The following is a 19,875-nucleotide window of genomic DNA, read 5'->3' as shown; positions in this document are numbered from 1 at the left end:
CGGTCGACCTAATTTAGATGTCTATGAATAAAAATTATCGATGGATTTGAATAGTTATATTTATGGGGTATTCCATGCCAAATCGACCACTTTTGACCCCGACCCTTTTCGATTTGGCCGAAAGTTTTCCATCCTTTTCTACCCTATAAAAAACGGTTCTCAGAATTTTTTTGAATTTTTTTACCTAACTCCAAAAAAGTTATGAATTTTTCAAAAAAATGGCTTTTTTATTTTCAAATAGCCATAACTTTTTCAAAACTAAACATTTAGGTACCTTTTTTTTTTAAAATTTTTGTTTTTAGATGTACTTTCCGATAAAAAATATTAAAAAATTTTTGTAAGTCAATACATATGGAATTTTTCAGTTTTTTGACAAAAATCAATGATTTTTCGAAGTTTGACATTTTTTTTTTTTAATTTTTTTCTAAAATAAACTTTAATCAATTCCACAGTTATCCCTGTAGAACCCAGATTGGGCCGATTTCTCTTTCTATTTTTTTATTCAATTGAAAAAAATTGTTAAATTTTCAAAAATGGAAAAATTTTTTCATAAATTTTATTTATATAATAAGATAAATACAATTCAACGATTTTACGGCATTACATTCACAATTTAGAGGCTTCATCAATGACTGTAATTAGTAAGATCAATAATTGATGCAGCTAAAATTAATTACTTTTCTCTCTGTCGTTTAAATATTTTACAAATTCTGTGTTCATTCGAATTCGAAAAGTTTTTAACTAGTAAACAACCATTTTTGTCCGGAATTATACAATGTAGTTGTTGAGTTCCTGTAATCGGTTTCGTTTTCAAAAATCGATCATTTAAATCATTTACTGCTGTGTCATAATCTTCTTCTGGGGAAAACTTCACTATAATATTCGGCAAGTTATCCGGTGCAGAAGCCCATTCAAAAAGTTCTTCTGGTGTCGTTATTTGTTTGTCTACCGCGAGTTGGAGACTTGCTCTCGCTGCAAGTCGTTTGAGAATACCACCGATTCCATCACACGGACCTTTCCCATGGGCAGTCGCAAAAATGCCATTCAGCAGGAATATCAAAATCATCTTCGTGGTAATATAAATTTACAAAGTTTTTAAAGTTTTTAAATTGTTGAGGAGCTCCATCAGAAAAATAATAAATCTTGTTACAACGTTCAGGGAAGACTTTTCACGTAATCAGTTATTATTTCGATGAAAACATGAACAGCAACGGCATCATGTTTGTTAGAATCTGAGATAATTACTAAACTTTTGTGTTCAAGTTTGTTATTTACTTTATAATAAATAACGACTGGAAAAACTGTTGCCTGATTATTATTCCAGTGAAAACCAGCTGCCGCATTTTGTACTACGAAGGCATAATTTTCTGCAAAATCACAAATAATAACGTATTCGTTTGGTTTCAATGTTTCTTTCAATGTCTTCAAGAATTGGGCTTGCTCCTTAGCAATGAACGAATGAGGTAGAAGAATTTCTAACTCACCACAAAATTTTTCCACAAATTCTTCTGTAGGCTTAATAATAGTTTCTAAACTACTTCTCGGTTTTGATATCCAATATTTATATGTAATATTCTCGATTTCCCGGTCCTCAAAACATTTTAGTAAAATTTTACTCAACTCATCGACCCCAGGACAGTTTTTACATCCACCTAAATAACACTGAAAAGATGGATTTTCACATATAATCATGCTCAAGTAATCGCTGTAGTGTTTAATGGGCTTTTCTGTGTTCCTTGTCAAAGAATAAATATTTGCACCTAAAATAACAGTAATTTAGTAAACTTAAAATTCACGCATTTATATATATTAATTAATTTGATAATTACCAAGCATCATTAACTTCACGTTTTGATGAATCGTACACACGCAGATGGTGTGTGTTCCACTTGCCCCTGCTAACACACAATGTTTTGGCCGCAAAGAAGCGAATTTTGAAAATCCAATTCTCTCAGCAGGATTTATTTCACAGAAACATTGGTAGGGGAGAAGGGGGTCAAATGAACCACGGGGCAATTGAACCACTCGACTTAAAAAATCGAAAAAATTGAAAAAACGCTTCATGCTCTTAGAATTAGATTCTAATATGTTAAACTTGGATATGATCAAAATTTGAAATCATTGCGATCGATAAATTTTGAAAAATTGAGATTTTCTTATTTTTAGGCATGCAAACTTTCTTTTCGGCTGGTGACAAATTGTTTAATAATATTTAAATTTTTGAATTAATTGATAAAATTTGAATTATAGTAGTTGTATATACTTATATTTTATAATCCTCAACTTTGTTTATAGTGATAGAATGGTTTATTTATTTATTATTTACTATTAATTGTTTTAAAATTATACGGGGTCAATTGAACCAGCAGTCCCGGGGACGATTGAACCATACGGAGAAGCATGGGACATGCGCGCGCATCTTGACTCGACGTGAAAAATACTCAGGGAAATAACCTAACAATTTGATAAACTCAATTTGTAATTAAAATTATTTTTAAATCAATTTTAATTTATTAAATATAATATATGTGTATTAAAAATGTGCAACAGTAATATTAGAAAGTAACAATTAATATGTTATTTATTAAAAGTTCGGGTTTGAGTTATAAATGTCATTGGTTCAATTGACCCCGAGCAGTGGTTCAATTGCCCCCCGAGCGGGGGTCAATTGAACCATTCGACGCGTTTGGATAAATTAATAATTTTTAAAAATTCACGTTGTTTATTAACTAATTTATGTATTGATAATGATAGTAGACTTAATAAACTATCATTCCAAGAAAAAAAATTTATTATTTAGTTTTAATTCGAATAGTAAAAAATTACTAAACTTTTTTTGGTTAAATTGGTTATTGAGATGAGTTTTATGAACGTGGACTTGGCGCAATTTTTTACAGTGAAACTGTTTTTGTTCGGATTTTACTTACTGTAGTTCTTTCGCCCGGGAGTATTAAAATACTCGGTTTCAGCGCGGGAAAGGAATCTTCTAAAATAAAAGAGTTTTATTTAAACGTAATTTAATTTTGATCAAAATTATTTATCGGTTTCTATTTATTATTCAAGTTGACAAAAAAATATTAAATGTAGTCAGGCAGTCGAGTAACGAATAGTCAAGGAACAGGCCGATTTGTTTGAATTTTTATTAAGATTCATTTATTTTGAAATGAAAAATATTGGTTTATTACTGTCATATGAAATTTAATATTAAATTTCCAAAAAAAATGGATTGTAAAATAAAAAAAATTTATTTATTCTTTACGTTTATGACATGGATGATGCAATTTATTATGGTCTAAAAAATTAAAAAAACGCAGCTTAATATCAAACCAAACAAAAAAGTAGAGAATTAGTTTGAATAATTGTCAATAACTTCAGAATAAAAATAATAGTTTAAAAAAACTAAAAACACGCTTTTTATAGAAAACCAAACTAAAAAATAGAAAATAAATTTAAATTAAGAATAGTGTTAAAAATTTCAATAAATATAAATTAATAATAGTGTAAATAAAAAAAATGTATTTTATTTTAAAAAAAGCGTGAGGTGCATGGTGTCAATAGTTATAAATATTTTATTGACAGATATGAGTAGAGTGATTGTCATTTTGATAATATCTTAAAAACACCCCACGCTTTTTAAAAATAAAATACATTTTTTTATTTACACTATTATTAATTTATATTTATTGAAATTTTTAACACTATTCTTAATTTAAATTTATTTTCTATTTTTTAGTTTGGTTTTCTATAAAAGCGTGTTTTTAGTTTTTAAACTATTATTTATTTTTACTTTTAGTTTGGTTTATTTATAAAAGCGTGATTTTTAGTTTTTAAACTATTATTTGTTGATTATCAAAAATATTCAGGCGCGCAAATTACCCACGGAGAGTTACATACTGACATACTTACATACTGACATACAAGTGAAGCTAATAAAAAAATAATTATTTATAAATATTATAAATACGGGGAATCAGAGTTCGATTTCGGAGAGCGAGCCTGAGAAACGGCTACCAGAACCAAGGAAGGCCGCAGGCGCGCAGATTACCCACGGAGAGTTACATACTGACATACTGACAAACTGACAAACTGACATACAAGTGAAGCTAATATAAAGCGTGTAAAAATGGAGTGGTTAAGAAAAAATTCATTTTATTGTAAAGAAAGCATAGGGTGTTAAATATCAATTGTTGTAAATATTTTATTGGTAGAGTAGCTGACCCGGTGAACTTCGTATCACCTCCAATATATTTCATTACACCTTTCGATCAGCGATTATCAATCTTTAAACTCTAAACTACTTCGATAAAGAATAAATACCGGCTGTATGAAGTGTGGTTAGAATTTTGTCAAGTTATTAAATGAAAGTCGCTTCTCATTATCGCCTGAAAATCAAGATCCCAAAAAATGAACACTGAATTTATGAAAATTTTTTTTTTGTCCATATGTAAGGTAAAAGCCCCAATATATGATCATGTACCAGTATATGATCATATATTGGGGCTTTTACCTTACAGAAGATAGACGATTATCAATTTTAGATATGTTGATTTCCTTAGCTGAACTTTCGAGTTTTCCAAAAATTTTATACTTTCAAAACCATCCCTGAACTATAGCGAACAAAACAAAAAGAAAATTGTTGAAATCGGTCTAGTCGTTTTTGAGTTTTAGTGAGACTAACGCATAGCTATTAATTTTTATATATATAGATATTTGTTAAAGTAGAGTTATAATAAAAATATCTTAAAAAGAATTCAACGCTTTTTTTTAAATAAAAAAAATTTTTTTGTCGATTAATCTATCTTTATTTTAAACTTATTGCAAATCATCCAAAATTATTTTGTACTTTTTAGTTTAATTTGCAATCAAAGCGTGTTTTTTTTGTTTTATTTTTTTAATTGTGATCTATTTCTTAGTATAATTAAAAACCAATATTAAATTATAATATAAAGGGTCTTAGATTTACGCGGAGAAAATTTATGAGGACTTCTTTTTAGGTATGAATAGTCATATCTTTTCGTCTTAACGATCCTGATGAAGCGATACTAGGATAAAGTTATAAAATTATGGTATTGTCTGTTTTTTTGTTTCTTGATATGAAAATTATTTACGAAGTCACAGCGTTTCAAAAATTTCTAAAAATTTGGAAATTATCCTGTTCCCTAAACTTTTAGATTGAATACGCATAGGCTTATTTCTAGTTTCATGTAACTTGATTTATATTCTAAACCTATTTAACTATTCAGTTGACCGATTTCTCTAACGATATAAACGACTTGTATGATTGTTTTTAAAAAATTGTTCTATTACAAGAGCTCAGTATAATTTTAGCAGACACGGATAAATTTTTAGAAAACGATCACTGAAGTAGTTTGAGCATTATTGTTGTCCTTTGTGGTAAAGACTTAACTGCTGTATATTAACTTCAACAAAATTTTTATAGCATACATAAACGTGTAAAATCAGATATATTTAAATATAAATAGTAGAGATCTCTACTATTCAGCATTTGTTGCTACTAATGAATAGTCTACTATGAATTAGACAGTTAATATCAATAGTATAAGTTATTTTTTTAAAGTTTTGTACTATCAATATGTATACATAGCTATTTTATCGTAATAAACAGCTACATAGAGAAAAAAAATTATGAGTAGGAAAAGTTTTGTTGAAAAATTAGTATTCTTACATTTTATTTAATGGCCTTAATCCTAATAGTTTCATTCCTGTGTTGAGAATATTTTTTGAAACTTCATAAAGTAGAAGCCGTTGTGAAGCTATATCTTTTGGTTGATCTTTTACTCTTAATTGTTCCAGTGTTCTGTTTACTGCATGGCTAAAAAAAGAACATATATAGATAATATTAACTGTTATCTATACTAATATTACAAAGACAAAAGATTTGATTGTTTGTTTATTTGCATTGAATAGGCTCCGAAACTACTGAACCGATTTGAAAAATTCTTTCACTATTGGGAAGCTACACTATCCCCGGGTGACAAAGGCTATATTATATTTTCAAATTTTTGTTAAATATCCGTGCGAAGTCGGGGCGGGCTGCAAGTTATTTATAAATTAAATTATTTACTCGGAATTATAAAGCGACAGATTAGTATTAGAACGATAGAAGTATCAATACAATAGGAAAGTTAAAAATAATATCTTTTTCTACGAATTAAGAAGGGAAGCGGAAAATGTGGAGATCGACATTAGCTTTTCAATTCAATAATCTATTGAATCTGGATATCTTATAATATCCACCACGAAAAAGTACTATTTTGGGCGTTACCCATCAGTGGCTCAAAGCTCAATCAAATCCGCCTAAAGGTACAGAGTAATTTGACTTGGTGATCAGATCACTAGGAGACAGTGAGACGTGACTTGTTTTTATACCCTATCAGAGATTGTTCCGGCCTCCATTTTCGAAATACATATCAAGTAAACATTTACGAGTTGACCAGTTTCAAGAAATTAAAATAATTTAATATCAAGTTGTTGATTATTTGTTTAACTCCCTGTTAGAATAATCAATAATTTTAAAAGATTGGGAAGTTATTGGTTCACCCCGATCTTCAAAAATCGAGTTTTTATCGGATCTACACGTTTTGAGTTTCTAGGATGCTATTCTATTATGACTATTTTAACGATGATGGATATTTGTATTTCACTGTTTCAAAAAATCGATTACAACTTTTTTTGTACAAGCATAAAATTTTTTTATATTTTTCGACAATTTTTGCAATTACGTAACACTTTTTATTACTTTTATTCGTGAATGTTGCGAAACACGTAAAAAATATCTATGATATTTATAACAGTAAGCTTGGCTACCTCAAAACAGTTTGAATAATTACATTTCCAGGCGTAAAGAGCTCAATCGCTCTAAGAAATTTGTGCATTAATAATAAATGTCTGAAACAAGATTTTTTGGCAAGGCCACTGTGATCATATTAATGAGGTACTCTAAGAATTTCAAAAAGACTTCAGAAAAGAAAATTTTGAGCGAAAATTCAGTTAGTCTGAGAAGTTTACGAAAAACTGAAATAACCTTGAAATTTCTGGCAAAAGCTCAACTTTGACCTCGGATAATTTTTAAAGTAGTGGATTTTTTAAAAATCATAAGAGACCTTTTATGTAGAGCATTTAATTTTCTACTAAAAATGATACGAATTACCAAGATGATAGCTCATTGATGAGTTCTTTAATTTCAAAGTTTCGAAAAATATTTTCCATCTTAATCAAATGGTAAACTGAAATTTACGATACAGCACATCTTAATACTAATATTAAGAGCTATAACCATCACAGAATTTTTTTTTTCGTAATTTCCAACTATATTTTCAATATATTGCAGTAAAAGAAAGAGTCGATTTTTTTAACAGTCTAGTTTGAATGTATGTGTGTAAGCCTTTTATAACTTTTGAAAGGCTTGACCAATCGGAATGGGGATTCCGGCATTCTAAAGAGTTCCACTAAATTTGAATTTACCGAAAATTTGAACGAATTCAATTCCATAGATTTTGAGGAATAAAAAAATAATTTTTTCATAAAATTTTTTCGTGGAGTAACTTTCAAACTAGTATACTAATTGTTTCTATAATCTAATAATCTCAACTTCAAAAAATAACGTGAATTATGACAAGCCCCATCAAAATCGGTTAATTTGTTCGGGAAATATCGTTGACGAAAAATTTCAAAAACAATATTTCTTCTTCGACGCGCCGGGGTTTTTTTTTTTGCTCTTACAAGGTTATGTAAATTTTAGATATAGCGTACATTACCAAATTTGTAATTAAATTTTATTTAGTTTTTGTCTATTTGTATAAGTGGAAAATAACAAATTGAAAATCTTTTTAAGCACTAGACTGTAGATGCTAAATTTTCCGTTTTGAAAACACCACTTGGAAAAGCGTTTTTTTTATCAATAACCAACTACTTTTGCAAAAATATCCTAAAGTAGCTTGATAAAATAATGTCGAATATTAATCGAAAAATAAATTCAATAATTTCGTTGATTTTAGTATAGAGTCATGTGGGGCAAATGTGCGCAGCGGGTAAGTGTGCGCAATCCCATGTATTTGGGACTCAAATGAATGGGTTTGCGTACTCTTACCCACTGCGCACTCTTGCTCCACATGACCCTACCTGTTGATACATGAGTACTGAAAATTTTCGTTATAAATATAATACTTTAATTTAATTTTCTTACCTTAAGTTAAACAGATATTTTACAAGATAACATGCTTCTAGCGTTTGGTAAGAAGCGATGACTGCTTCATCAAATTGGGCAATAATTCTAATTAGTTCGTCGACAATTGGTTCTTTTAATAAAGACGGGTCGCATTTATCTGGTACAGTTACTTCACAACAATTATCTTTTAAATTGGCTAGTCGACAATGCGTGTACTGCAACTTTATTCCTGTTTCTCCTTTCATCTATATTTTAAATATCATGTTATGACCCTAGGCCAGAGAATTGGTCTTTCCTGGCAAATGTGATTTAAAAGTAGAGGCTTTTATATCACATACATCAGGGCATCTAACACTCTGGTCGTGGGTTGCATATTATCCCCAGCCAAAAGTAATTAAATTTTGCAAACATTATTTTAATAACTTTCAAGTATTCATAATACTAAAAATTTATTATCAATTTCAACATTTTTATTACAACAAACAGTTCAATAAGACTATTTGTAAAGCTCTTTGTAGGTATTAAAATTTTTCACGGATCTCGAAACTGGACATATTCAATCTTTTAGGAATTATTAAATTCAAATTAAAAATCGAATTGTTTGATAAGTTTAAGAATTATATCTTTTTAAAAATCAAGGAAATTGTTTCACTCATTTTATTTTATTTTTTTTTTTAAATAATGTTTGAATTCATAAACTTATCAATTTTCCGTCAAATGCTTCTGAAAGCTCATAAAATAAGCTACCATTTTAATGCCTTTAAATTGTTATTAAGGTAGTACTACCGGTTTTAGAATTGATGAAATTTAATGAAATTTGGCATATTGGTACTTTATAATATCGTAATTAAGCAGTAAAATTTTTGAAACCTGAGCAAGTCCTGAAAAAAATATATTAATATCTACATATTTTTGATTTTACCATTGATCCTTATGGAGAATCACAGACTTTATTTTATTTCACGAAACTGGACGTTCAGATTCTTATAAAAATCAAGACAACGAGAGAAAATAACATCTAGAACATATTTAATAATAATCAGTATGGTTTCCAAGAATATGAGAATATTTATTAATAAAAAACATTCAAAATTTATCTCTGTCTCTCTTTCTCCAACGTGATTTAGTATAGGGAAATCTACTACGTTAATCAAATAAGGTTAGGTTTTATGATTTGACTCTTGTGGTAACGGTAGTACTACCTTAAGTTCAAATTATCTGGCGATTTGAATAATTTTATTTAAATAATAAAACAAAAAAATTTGTAAAGAAATATCATTAATATTTTCTTATAAAAACTAAAATATTCTTTTAATACTCACATCTAATGATGTATCCCAGTCAAAATTATAATCTCGAAGACGCCTTTGTTTCAGGTCATTAATAATTATAGCCGATATTCCTAGTATGTCAGTGCTTTGATCATTTGAATCAGGGTTAGCTTTCGTGGCTGTAATGTATCATGATATTAAATTATAACTTTTTTGTTATATATACGTATTATTACGTACATTTATACTTACTGTTTAGCAGTTGTTGTTTTTTTTTAACGACCTCATAAGCTTCATCCAAAAAATTATTTAAAAATACAGCAGTACCTTTTCTAGTACTCATTCCTATTATTTTACCAAATTGTATATGATGTATATTATTTGCCAAACTCATATTTAATTTGGTAAAAATACTTTTTAAGCTTGTAAAATGATTATGCTGTGATGAATCAACGACATAGTACATATCATCAAAACTATACTTATTGGCACGTTCAATAGCAGCAGCAACATCTCTAACTATATATAAGGTTGAACCGTCACTTTTCATTATTGGAATAAGTCTATCATTAAGAGATACAACTTTTCTACCTTTTGAATCTGTTGTAAGAATCTTAGAATCAGCCATAAGTTTTAGTACGGGGTCAATATTAGTACGGTTATATGAAGATTCCCAGTTATATTCACTAAATTCTACACCAATACGATTGTAAGTTTTTTCCAACTCGTTGACAGTATATTCTTTAAAATGTTGCCATTGATTAAAATAACCATCATTTCCATTTTCTAATTGACGAAAAATTTCCCTCGCTTGATCCAAAATTTGGTCGTCAGTTTCAGCTAGTTTGTTAGCGTAAACGTAAGCATTGTATAGTTCTTCTATTGGATTATTTTTAATAATTTCATCAGGTTTATTAACTAAATTCATACCCAATATAATTAAACCTATATTAGTGCCCCAATCACCTAAGTAATTTAACTTGATAATATTGTTATTAAAAAATTTATTAATATTCGAAATGAAATTTCCTATGATTGTTGAGCGTAAATGGCCAACATGAAAAGGTTTTGCGATATTTGGTGAACTAAACTCAACAACAATTTTCTTGGTATTGTATGGCAGAGATGGAGCAACAATTTTGAATGAATTGCTCTGTAATATTGCTTTAATAAAGAAATCTCTTTCAATATCGATTGAAGCAATGTTATTGTTATCTTTTTTCTTCAATTTAAAATTTTTCAGTGGAATATCCCATTTCTTATTAATAACTTTGTGTATATGATTCTCAAAATTATAAGCGTTTGTTTTTATAGGAAATTCAAATGTAAATCTGTTATTTGTGTTACGTTCAAGGCACATATGCCATGAAAATATTTTTTCAGGAATGTCAGCATATTTGAAAATCTAAAACAATAAATTTAGTTTTTATAATATTCTAGATATTGAGTTTGGATATTAAATTACTTAAAATAGAATGAATTAAATGTATAACTGCTATTAATATTTAAATTACCTCTTTGTGAATTAAACGTCGTATTTGATAGCTCATTGTTAATTTCTTTTATAATCTAGATTCATCGATAAAAAATATGATTATATTTGAGATATTTTTTTCATTATATTATTACGGATAAAACAACAATAAGCTATCTAAAACTATCTAAAGTAAAATTAAAAAAATATGAAAACAACAATAAGGTTACTAAGTAATTCAGGTTATACGCAAACGCAAAAGACCGGGAACGATGTCGTAGTTTTGACATGTGATATACTGTATTTAAGTATATTCGTGTAAGCTATAAGGTGGGAGCGGTAAAGCAGGGTAGCATAAACTTCAATAATAGATAGATATGAGTTTTATTTGTATCACATTCATGTGTTTTACAAAGCTTTGATATTCAAAATATCTTTAAATTTATTTATTAAATTAAATATTAAATATTAAATATTAAATAATTATTTTTAAGTGAATATCGACATTATACACTTTTTCCTTACACATTACAATTACAATTCTCCTTATTTTTATTATACAAATATTAGGTATTAGTCTTTGGTAACAAATCAAATTTTTTTTTTTTTAATTTTTTCTTTTGCCTGTCCAGCTTTTTTTGTTAATTTCTTAATAAACTAATGTTTTATTTTTAACTCTAATACACACATTTAAGTTTATTGCTCTATTTTCTTTTTGTATCACAGACGCAGCACTTCACGCTTCTCGTTCCTACTCGTCTCTTCCCCCTCTTTTAGCTTCTTTTCCATCTCTTTTATTACTTTACATAGTTTTATATCTATTTTTCCTTTTAACGCCCGCACTATTTTTTCCCTGATACTACCACCCTCATTTTTTTTGCCATCCCTCTAGCTCGTTTTTTGCATCCCCACTTAAATTGTCCTTCATCACTTCGCATCTTAATACATGCTCGTTTCATCTTCCTTTTTACACATTCTGCATTTCCAGTCCTCTAGTCCGGGTTTCCCCGCTCTTGTCAAATTACCGCACCTGAGTCTCGCCCATATTTCTTTCATCCCCCCACTGGCTTCTTTTTCATTACAATATTCATTTTCATCTTCCAATAAAATTTCTTTATATAATTCATTATAATTTGATTTGTTTATCTTTTCAGTCTCAGCTTCTCTCATTTTTGCTCTATAACTTCAATAATATTTTAAATTATTGATAAACTGTCAGAATTGACTGTAACTTTTTAATCACAAAGAAATTATTGCAATTTTTCATTTAGGAGTGCTGTAAAATATTTAGAATTATTGTTACGATGCGAAGCATCACAGTGTGCTTTACGATCGAAAAATTCTGTTTGTCTCTTTTTCGCTACTGTTTTTATTGTTACACTCTCGTTAGTCCACGGAACAACTAAATTGCACATAATCAGATAAAGAATTAAATAAGGAATAATTCTCTGCTTTTGAAGACCGATTTGATGTATTAAGAACCGAAAAAAACATCAAAATATAAAAAAAAAATTTCCCGTCAAGCAGTAAAAAAATGTCCGTAACCGTAAACTTAAAAACTTGAGAAAAAGCCCATTATTTAGATCAATTTTTTTTTTTTAATTGTTTTAGGGTTGAATAATCGCAGAACAATAAATGGCCATCAGATTTAGTCCCGTTTAATTATAATGAATAAAAAGAATTTAACTGATTTTGTATATCTATGTACATTTTTTACATATACTTAAATCAAACCCGACGCGTCTGCGCGAAAAAATACATCTGCCCAAGCGTCACAAAATTGACTTTTTGGGAGATTTTATTTAACAAGAAGTCAGAAATTTATAATTGTCAACTTAAATTAAACAAAACATCCCCAAAAAAATGTTTATACCGCTTGGGTGATTATTCTTAACTTCCCGCTAAGAAAATCAAAAATTTTCAAAAATTGGGAAGTTGTTGGTTTCAACCCAAATTTCGAAAATCGAGTTTTTATCAGATCCCCACGTTTTGAGGTCCTAGAAAGTGATTCCGACCACTTTTCCGAGGATGTCAGTATGTCCCTATGTATGTATGTATGCGTGTGTGTGTGTGTGTGTGTGTGTGTGTGTGTGTGTGTGTGTGTGTGTGTGTGTGTGTGTGTGTGTGTGTGTGTGTGTGTGTGTGTGTGTGTGTGTGTTAGACTTAGATTTTCAATATAATTCGGACTGATTCGGACCGGTAGATTCCAAGAAATCAGAAATCTCAATAAAACTACGAAAAATTTTTTTTAAATGTAGTTTTTTGGAGTAACTTTTGAACGGCTTTACCGATCAATTCCAAAGACTAATCATCTTAACGTGAGATAATATATAAAATACAATATTACGTAACATTAATGCCATCATTGTATGTCATAACGACGTAAGTTTAACATTATGCATTTACATCAGTGACAAGTTACGGTTGTACGTAATCTTGACGTAAGTTTAACATCATGCGTTTACATCAGTGACAAGTCACGGCTGTACGTAATCTTGACGTAAGTTTAACATCATGCGTTTACATCAGTGACAAGTCACGGTTGTACGTAATCTTGACGTAAGATTAATATCATGTGTTTACATCAGTGACAAGTCATGGTCTTACGTAATACCGATACCATCTGAGAGTCATTATTTAACATCAATAATTTGTCACAATTGTACATAATACTGACATAATTTGAAAGTCATTTTCTAAATCAGTGACAAACGATTATTTTCCATAATATTGATAAAATTTGGGGAATGTATTTTTTTAATATTATCCATTGATCAAAATTTATCAAATATAAAACTTCTTTAACAAGATGTCTAATTTACAATTAATCGCTAAATATTAGTGAAAATTGGTTTAAAATTTAGTAAGAATCAGGAAGAGGTAAACAGCTGATTTAAGCTGGTACCTTGCAAATTTAAGTCCGCTCTTAATAACAAAAATTTATAATTTATAATATTAATGAATATATCTAACATATTAGCAAATAACATACAAAATATTTTTCATTTACGTTTTTAAGAAAAAAACATACAAATTAAATACATGTGGGATATAAACTTTTTGTATCTTTGCTTGTATGTTTCCATACACTGCAGAAAAAAAATCTTGACTCAAAGGTAAATTTCTTTGGACCAAGAATATATTAAAGATGACTGAAAATTTCGTGAATGAAGTCAAAATTTCTTGACACTAAAACACTTCTTGCTCCAATATAACTTCGGCCTCCGTCAAAATTTTCTTGGTGCAAGAAATACTTTTTTTTCGTTGCATATGTTTCTCACTTATATTTTTTCCATGAATTTAGGTACTTTTATCCATTGTAAAAATATTTTCGACTTCATTCGGTATAAAAGATTTGGTTGAAACTGATAACAAAATACCGAGTTCAATTTATGTGGCATGAACTCTAAATTTTTAAACCGTCAAGCGAGTAAACATATAATTTCTTATGATTTCACGTCAAGAAATTAAATGTCAGTCATTTAAATATTGCACTATTACTTGAAAAATAATTTTCTGACATTAGTGCTGCTACTTATGAAACATTGTATTTGAAATAATTCAAACAGTTCCATGATTGTTATTGACGAGACTAATAGTATTTTACGCAGTAAAAAATTTTGCGTCATTGCGTCAAAAACTTTAGTGTTAAAAATTTTTGTGTTAAATATTTAACTTTTTTAAGTGTAAATTTAACATTTATTGTGTTAAATCAACATAAAAAATGTTAAATATTTAACATAAAAATTTTTAACACAAAATTTTTTGACACAATGACGCAAAATTTTTTTAATGTGTACATCAAGTTTCATAATGTTGTTAGTATGTTAAATTAAAGAAATTCAAATTTCGAAAAAAATTGAAATTAAAAAGAAATATAGATTAAAAAAATGGTATACTTAAAAGAGTTGAAATTAAAAAAAAAAAATCTAAATTTTGTAAATTGAAATTTTGAAGAAGAAAAATCCAAATGAAAAATACTAAATCTTCGGAAAAAATTAAATAAAAAAAAAATTCGAGTCTTGAGAAATCAATAAGTATTAAAAAATATTCAAATGACACGGATACATCGTTTACTCTGAAAAAATTTCACTTTGTGAAAGTTCTCTGGGTCCGCTTTTAGACGAAAATTTTTGAAAGTGTAAGATTCAATCAATTCTTATGAAAATTTATAAATTGTCTATTAATTACCACAAGTTTCACTAGAGAGCCTTTTATAAGAGTTTTTACAAAGTTTTATAGAACTTAATAAAATTTCATGAGTTTAATGAATATTATTAGACTTGAATTTTATACAATTCCAGCTCTTAAAATCCATTTAATCTCAGAAAAAATTATGAAATAAGCATTTTTCGTCATGTAAGGCTTATCACGTAAGTTATTTACTTCGTGACATGAACCGTTACTTGGACAAGTGAGCAGCGTTCCAGACTCCGACACGTGAGGATCCAAGTTCGAGCCCAGCATATTTCAGGATTTTTTCATCAAGTATCAACATATAACTAGTGTTTCAAACTGTAATAAGTCCACAACACTATAATTAATTTCAAAATTGCCATCTTTTTATTTTTGAGAAATTTTTTTTTTAATATTTTTTCTGAGGTACAATTCTTACATCACTTACATCACTTTTACGTCATAATGACATCATTATCATGATATAGACATCACAGGTATGTCATATTGACGTCATAAATGTCATTGAGACATAATACTGACGTCATGACTACGTCATATTTTTACGTCAGAATCTTACGTCAAGAAGTGTGAAATAATGAGTCACATATGACTCATTCGTGACTTGTATCTTACGTAAATCCTGACATAGCCCAATGTCATTTTGACGTCACATTGACGTCACATTGACGTAAACGTGTTTACTGGGTATGAAATAATCTTTTTTTGCTAAAAAACTGCATCGATTGCTGCAAAAAGCATCGGAATCGGTGGATTCGTTCGAGAGAATTTTAATTGTTAAAAAATTCCAAAAAAGTCCTTTTTTACACAACTTCAAAATTTTATGTTAAATCATTTGGTAGGTAATAAATAATCTTTTTGTGCTTGAAAAACTGCGTTGGATGTTGCAAAGTCCTATCGAAAACAATTGATTCGATCGGAAAATATCGCAATTAAAAATTTTTAAAAAGGCATGTTTTTAACAATCGCTAAATTTTCGAGCTCAAAGAAGTAGAGAAGTTGTGTTTTTGAGCTCAAAGAGTTTAAAAATTCGTAATGGATCATTTCTCGAGATAGTGTTTTAGTTGTTTTAGACTCATACATAGCGGGAAGTTCCAGGGATGGCCTTCAGAGTCAAGCGTTTTCCAGTTTTTTTTTTTTTAAGTCTCGCAGTAGATGGAGGTACAATGAGAGACAACAATTTATGCCTGCTTGTGTTGCTTTGGTATCGATGAAAGTTTGGATTTATGAAAATTTGTTCAAATAAATATGAAAGTTTGTAAAAATGCTGATGAATATAAATAAATAAAAGCACAGAAAAATTTACGTACAATTGTGTATAAATGCAAATGATTCTATGTAAACTAGATGATCTGTGCAATTTTACCGTTGTATATATGACCAACTGAACAAATAAAATTCCCTATTTTTAAAAATACGTACAACCAATAATATGTTTATTTGATTTTAATTCCAAAGGTATAAATGGAAAAATGAACATTACTATAAATGAAAATTTATAAATTTACTAGTTAATAAAAAATGTCATTTGAATAAATGATTAATAATACAAGTGTATAAAAAAATGAATGATATATTTACTTAATGAACTTAAGTATTCAAAAAGATAGATCCGGATGTAAAAAAAATATGATAATTATTTGAACAAAAGAAATTGCTGATCAATAATCGTAATGAATAAATGTAGAAATGATTTCATGAATAAACGACATTATGATCATTATGATCATTAGTATTTTCAAGTTTGTGTATAAATAAACATTTGTAAACATGACGATCGGTACAAATGAAAACTGTCCGAATGGATATTTGAATAAATAAAATTCTATCCAAATAAATCGAGAAAAATGAACATCTGCATTAAAGTTAATCTGTAAAAATGAATATTTGTCCAGAAATTAAACTGCCAAAATGAATATTTGTCCAGAAGTTAAACCGTTAAGGGGCACACCTAGTTTGAAATTTTAAAAAAATCGATAGGTTATACTTTTAAAAATAAAATACTAAAATTTTTAATCGATATCTCAAAGTTTTCGAGTAACAGCCATTTCTAAAATAGCCGCTGGGCAGTTAGAATTGGATCATTTTATCTTTAAATGCGTTTTTCTCGAAACAGCATTTTTCGAATTTGCTGCAGTGATTACTCGAAGACAAAAGATCCGATCACTATAAAATTTTTTTCTGCATGTTCTGTATATAGTTCTCCTTACAATGACCTACCAGTTTTTTGATCTAATCAAAAATCGAATTTTGGCAGGCCAAAAACGACCAAAATTTTGGGTAAAATTCAACTTTTTTTTTTTTAAATGCCGCCATTTTGTCAATTTTTGACATTTTTTTTCGGCCTTAGGTCATTGTACGGACAATATCTTCTAGTTCAACGAGATTTTTTTTTTTTTTGGTTTCATCCACGGAGAAGGCCGGAATTACTGCAGCAGTTTTTCTTCAAAAATTTTACTGTGTATTCTTAAAATATGTATAAATATACCCTTAAAATTTTAAAACAATTGATAAAGTAGTTTTTTTTTTAATTCCCAAAAATCGCCTTTTTTAGGCTACCACACTAGGTGTGCCCCTTAAAATGAATATCGGTTAAAAAGAAGATTTCCACGATCTGCCTCTAGTAATTTTATATTGTCAATATTTTAGATTTTGAAATAGTAGCAGTCACTTTCATTACTATTTTTTATTATAAGTTTGTCACAGGGTTTTTATTCCCTGTGTGCGTCCCTCCCTGCGCCTAAATTTGGCAACAGATCCACACTCGGTGTGTCTCTGAATTTATTATTTTATATTTATTTATTAATTTATTTATCGAATTTAATATTATTAGTATTATTTATATTTGAAATTTCTAATATTATTGTTATTAAGTTAAGAATTAATTCTATCTTTATTTCAGACATTTATAATGAATTATTTATAATTTATTATTATTATTATTATTATTATTATTTGTATATATCGCCGTAAATCATTGTCATATAGTACCAAATTTTACTATGAGTGATAAATCATAGCCTTTACTCGCACGGGTGAGGCCCTACAATATCGATCGCGAGCAAAGAGTTCATTGAATTAGGGAAAATGGCTAGAGAGGCCCTTGTTGTCGAACACGAGGCCTCGAACGGATTACGGCGACAAAAATTGAGCAGACACGCGGTGGCCCGCTTGGTGTGAGGTATACACGCGGGACCTCCGCTATTGTAAGGAGTGTGGATTTGGTGCCTTGGGTTGAGTTTCCTTTTTGGTGAGTACTCACAAGTTGAGATTGATTAATATCCGCACACCGCTGTCTCTTGGCTTAAATAATTTGTTCTTTTATTGTTTAATTAAATTCACTATCGATTCATCGGGTCGATCCCGTAGCGAGTAAGGGTTATTTTAAGGGAATACTCGATTTATTTGGATAGAATTTCATTTATTCAAATATCCATTCGGACAGTTTTCATTTGTACCGATCGTCATGTTTACAAATATTTATTTATACACAAACTTAAAAATACTAATGATCATAATGCCGTTTATTCATGAAATCATTTCTACATTTATTCATTACGATTATTGATCAGCAATTTCTTTTGTTCAAATAATTATCATATTTTTTTTACATCCGGATCTATCTTTTTGAATACTTAAGTTCATTAAGTGAATGTATCATTCATTTTTTTATACACTTGTATTATTAATCATTTATTCAAATGACATTTTTTATTAACTAGTAAATTTATAAATTTTCATTTATAATAATGTTCATTTTTCCATTTATACCTTTGGAATTAAAATCAAATAAACATATTATTGGTTGTACGTATTTTTAAAAATAGGGAATTTTATTTGTTCAGTTGGTCATATATACAACGGTAAAATTGCACAGATCATCTAGTTTACATAGAATCATTTGCATTTATACACAATTGTACGTAAATTTTTCTGTGCTTTTATTTATTTATATGGGTCGTTCCACTAAATAAGAACATTTTTACGGGGCGACCCTCGCGGTTTATGTTTAAAATTTATGGAGATTGTTCTCTATAATAAGAAATAAATTTCCTACAAGTTTCAGCCCTTAATATGCAGCGGTTCTGGAGTTATGATTTTTGAAATTTTGAAAAAAATTTTTTTAACTTCTTTATTAATTTTTCTGATGAGGGAAAACTTTTTTTATTAAAATCCACTAAAAAATCTTATCTTGTGAAAGGGAAAAATTCTCAGCTTTTTTGAATAGAAAATATCCATTTTATCATAAACACATCAGAAGACCCTTTGAAGAATCCAATTAAAGTGGAAAAATTGATTTTCTCGATGTACGGTGCAATTTGCATCCAATTTAATTTTTTTTCTGAAAGATCAGAGTTTTTACACAAAATATATGGTTTTCACGATGTGTGCATATTTTTTGTTCAATCACAATTAAATTAAACGTAAAAATCTTTATAATTAAAATACTTTTATTTTTGAACTTTTTCAGATGTTGATACAGTTTTAATAAGAGCATATCCAATTTCATCATTTATCGGTAAAAGTGTGCAATGTCTGTGTACCCTTTACCGTTTTTGACAAAGAATATCACGTACGTCTAACACATTTTTTTGTCTAAATAATCATCATTCGTTATGAAAGTAAAATCAACGCCTGTAAAATTCTTGATTTGCCCGGGAATGCAAATCTTGTGGTGTCAGTATATGTTTTTATTTTCCATTTGTAATGAAGCTCTAGCAGCATGTCGTTTTACTGGACCTGCA

At 28.7% G+C, this 19,875-nt stretch overlaps 2 protein-coding genes and 1 long non-coding RNA gene across 5 annotated transcripts in view; 1 reads left to right on the top strand and 2 right to left on the bottom strand.

Annotated features, from left to right (window-relative positions):
- Positions 1 to 1,155: 1,155 nt before the first annotated feature.
- On the bottom strand, positions 1,156 to 1,923 carry LOC123270171. The gene is made up of 2 exons (XM_044736112.1): positions 1,830 to 1,923; positions 1,156 to 1,760 (listed from the first exon to the last, which is right to left on the bottom strand). Exons 1-2 carry the CDS (start codon positions 1,837 to 1,839, stop codon positions 1,156 to 1,158), a joined length of 615 nt encoding a protein of 204 aa, XP_044592047.1. The 5' UTR covers positions 1,840 to 1,923.
- Positions 1,924 to 5,416: 3,493 nt separating this feature from the next.
- Positions 5,417 to 11,240, bottom strand: LOC123270561 (probable arginine--tRNA ligase, mitochondrial). 3 transcript variants are annotated; one of them, XM_044736674.1, is made up of 6 exons: positions 10,974 to 11,237; positions 10,051 to 10,864; positions 9,712 to 9,978; positions 9,511 to 9,638; positions 8,207 to 8,433; positions 5,417 to 5,833 (listed from the first exon to the last, which is right to left on the bottom strand). In XM_044736674.1, the coding sequence occupies exons 1-6, from the start codon at positions 11,007 to 11,009 to the stop codon at positions 5,683 to 5,685; spliced, it is 1,623 nt and encodes a 540-aa protein (XP_044592609.1). In that variant the 5' UTR covers positions 11,010 to 11,237; the 3' UTR covers positions 5,417 to 5,682. The 3 variants fall into 3 exon arrangements, with proteins under 3 accessions (XP_044592609.1, XP_044592608.1, XP_044592610.1); XM_044736673.1 differs by having other exon boundaries at positions 9,712 to 10,864; positions 10,974 to 11,236; XM_044736675.1 differs by lacking the exon at positions 8,207 to 8,433 and having other exon boundaries at positions 5,674 to 5,833; positions 9,712 to 10,864; positions 10,974 to 11,240.
- A 6,894-nt stretch (positions 11,241 to 18,134) lies between these two features.
- LOC123270301 overlaps positions 18,135 to 19,875 on the top strand; it is a 5,526-nt gene continuing 3,785 nt past the window's right edge. Inside the window, exon 1 of the long non-coding RNA XR_006510562.1 lies at positions 18,135 to 18,380. This is a non-coding gene — a long non-coding RNA (uncharacterized LOC123270301). The remainder of the gene's footprint in view (positions 18,381 to 19,875) is intronic.

This window comes from Cotesia glomerata, linkage group LG8 (genome assembly GCF_020080835.1).
Source record: "Cotesia glomerata isolate CgM1 linkage group LG8, MPM_Cglom_v2.3, whole genome shotgun sequence".
NCBI lineage: Eukaryota > Metazoa > Arthropoda > Insecta > Hymenoptera > Braconidae > Cotesia > Cotesia glomerata.
This window is presented reverse-complemented; position numbering and strand designations above follow the sequence as displayed.

Excerpts from the sequence above, each read along its gene's own strand:
- LOC123270561 (XM_044736673.1), bottom strand. The coding sequence starts at position 11,009 with ATGAGCTATCAAATACGACGTTTAATTCACAAAGAG. Across the intron at positions 9,639-9,711 it reads AAAACAACAACTGCTAAACA|CCACGAAAGCTAACCCTGAT; the intron begins GTAAGTATAAAT and ends GATACATTACAG. Across the intron at positions 8,434-9,510 it reads ACTGGGATACATCATTAGAT|ATGAAAGGAGAAACAGGAAT; the intron begins GTGAGTATTAAA and ends TTTAAAATATAG.